Raw genomic sequence first — 2,128 nt, 5'->3', positions numbered from 1 at the left:
GCGCTCCTAATCACTGCACCAAACTGGCACCAGGGCCGCAGCTCAGGGAATGCAGCGAGACTCACCCCCCCCCCCAATTCCTCCACACGAATCTTCCTCCCCAAATGCCCAGGTGTCGCCAGAGCCAGGCCTGCGGGCCGAGGACTTCCACCGTGCCTCTCCCAAAGGCAGGCCCTGCTGTTGAGTACCTGCTGAGTCCTTCCCTGTGGGGCTCAGGCCGTGGCCGCTGTTGCCTCCGCTTAGCTCCAAAAGGAAGCCCTTCAGTACCCGACAAAGAGCCCCATAAATTTGGGTTTGTGGCTTGCCTTTTGTGGGCAACTTGAAGCCCCCCCCCAGCGCTTGGGGAGAGAGCAGGATGGGGTCCCGGGAGTGCTGGGGAGGCCAAGAGGAGCTGCAGGATGCGGTGGGCAGTGTTCCCTCTAAGCTGGGTGTGAGCTAGCTCACAGTTTTTTAGCCTCCGGCTCACACATTTTTGTCTCAGCTCAGGAAGGAGGGCTCCAGAGCAAACTAATTTATGCAGCATCCAAATCACTCGCTCACAACTTTAATGCCAGGAGCTCACAAAGTAGGATTTTTGCTCACAAGACTCCACACAGCTTAGAGGGAACATTGGACTGGCGGGGGGTCAAAGGCCTGCCCCCAGGGCCACCTGATGCGGTCAGTCAGCAGGGACACTTTCCCAAGCACCTGGGTGGGTGGGTGGCAGTGGGGTGTTTGTGTGTCTGAAAGCAGGGGCCTGCCTCCGACCTGCCTCCCCCCTCCCCACCCCAGGGCTCATTCTTCCCTCTGGAGGATGAAAACCGGACCCTCCCCAACTTGGCCACGGAGCCTCTTGTCAAGGAGACGGAGCGCATGGTGTACGTGTCCCTCTCCGAGTATTTCTTCGACTCCGCCCTGTTTGCCTACTACCACGCCGGTGTTCTGAGGATGGAGCTTGCTGGCGAACAGGTCTGTGTGTCTCTGTGTGTCTGCGAAGGGCCCTCCGGGCAGGCGGGGGTGGGGGCCATGCCCGGCCTGAGGCTCTGCTCTCCTCCCCTTCCCAGGTGCCCAAAGACTTGGACGTCCTGCTGCGGGCCTCCTTCTTCGGGAGCATCATGCTCTTGGTAGGTGGCACAGCTGGGGGGAGGCGGTTGGTTGGCAGGGGGAGCAGGCTGAAGTGCCCCAAGCCCGGTGTGTGCCACCCAAGGCCTCCTGCCCAGCCTCCCTGTGCCAGCAAGGCGGAGTGGAGGTCTCGGCCCGCTCGGCAGCCGGAGCTTGCTGGGGTCGAAGGGGCCTCAGCGGTCTTCAGGCAGGAGACAGAGACTGGCCACGTCTCCACAATGGGTAGGTTTTGCAGACCCTCCCTCCCCTCCCCAGACGATAGACATGATGCCAGCAGGGGTAGTGCCCGGGTGCCCTGCTCTCCTGAAGGCTGAAGCTGCAAGAAGCAGTGAGCATTGCCCGTGCTGGGCCCAGGCCCACCCAAGCCCCCTTGGCAGTGCCAGGCCTCTGAGCTCTGGTGTCCCTTTCCCTCAAGGGAGTGGCTTTTGCATGCAGCGCTCCTGGGAAGAGGAAGAGGCCGGGCCAGAAGAGGGAGGGGGGCTCCTGCTGTCATTCTCCACTCCCCCCCCCCATCCTTCAGTGCCTGCTCTTAAAGCTGTGGCAAGCGTGAGAGGCACCTGCCGGATCAGGCCCCAGTGGGACCACCCAACGCAGCCTCTGGTTCCCAGCCAGCTGCTGCCGGAAGCCCACGAGGCGGGCTTGAAGGAGGCCGCTTCTCCCCGACAGTGAGGCAGAGGTAGACTGCACCTGGCCATGGAGGCCCCTGGGCAGGAGGAGCCCCTCCCAGAGGGGGCAGGGCACTCCCGCTCCGGGGCAGGCCAGGGACCTCTTCCCGGCTCCCATCGGCCTCCCTCTGCCCTCCAGAATCCCTCCGTGGTGGACGCGCCGCTGATGCTGCAGCTGCAGGTGACGGCCCCGCCCACCTGCGCCATCAAGCCCTCCGGCACAAGCGTCTCCGTCTCGGCCAACCTCGGGATCTTCTTGGTGCCCCCCAACGAGCCCCTGGTCCAGCTTTCCAGCATGACCATGGTAAGCCGAGCAGGGTTGGCGTTTGCCTGCCCCAGAATCCCACCCCCCCAGGGCCATT

The 2,128-nt window shown here is 63.6% G+C and overlaps 1 protein-coding gene across 1 annotated transcript in view; it reads left to right on the top strand.

Moving 5' to 3' along the window:
* Positions 1 to 726: 726 nt before the first annotated feature.
* Positions 727 to 2,128, top strand: part of PLTP (phospholipid transfer protein) — a gene marked incomplete at its 5' end in the record, with an annotated part of 4,327 nt that continues 2,925 nt past the window's right edge. Inside the window, 3 exons of the mRNA XM_015412323.1 lie at positions 727 to 948; positions 1,044 to 1,103; positions 1,906 to 2,070. Coding sequence (XP_015267809.1) covers positions 727 to 948; positions 1,044 to 1,103; positions 1,906 to 2,070 — 447 coding nt within the window. The remainder of the gene's footprint in view (positions 949 to 1,043; positions 1,104 to 1,905; positions 2,071 to 2,128) is intronic.

The sequence above is a fragment of the Gekko japonicus genome, unplaced genomic scaffold, assembly GCF_001447785.1.
Source record: "Gekko japonicus isolate JY-2015 unplaced genomic scaffold, Gekko_japonicus_V1.1 scaffold3673, whole genome shotgun sequence".
NCBI lineage: Eukaryota > Metazoa > Chordata > Lepidosauria > Squamata > Gekkonidae > Gekko > Gekko japonicus.
The sequence above is the reverse complement of the archived record's forward strand: the minus strand, read 5'-3'. Positions and strand labels throughout refer to the sequence as shown.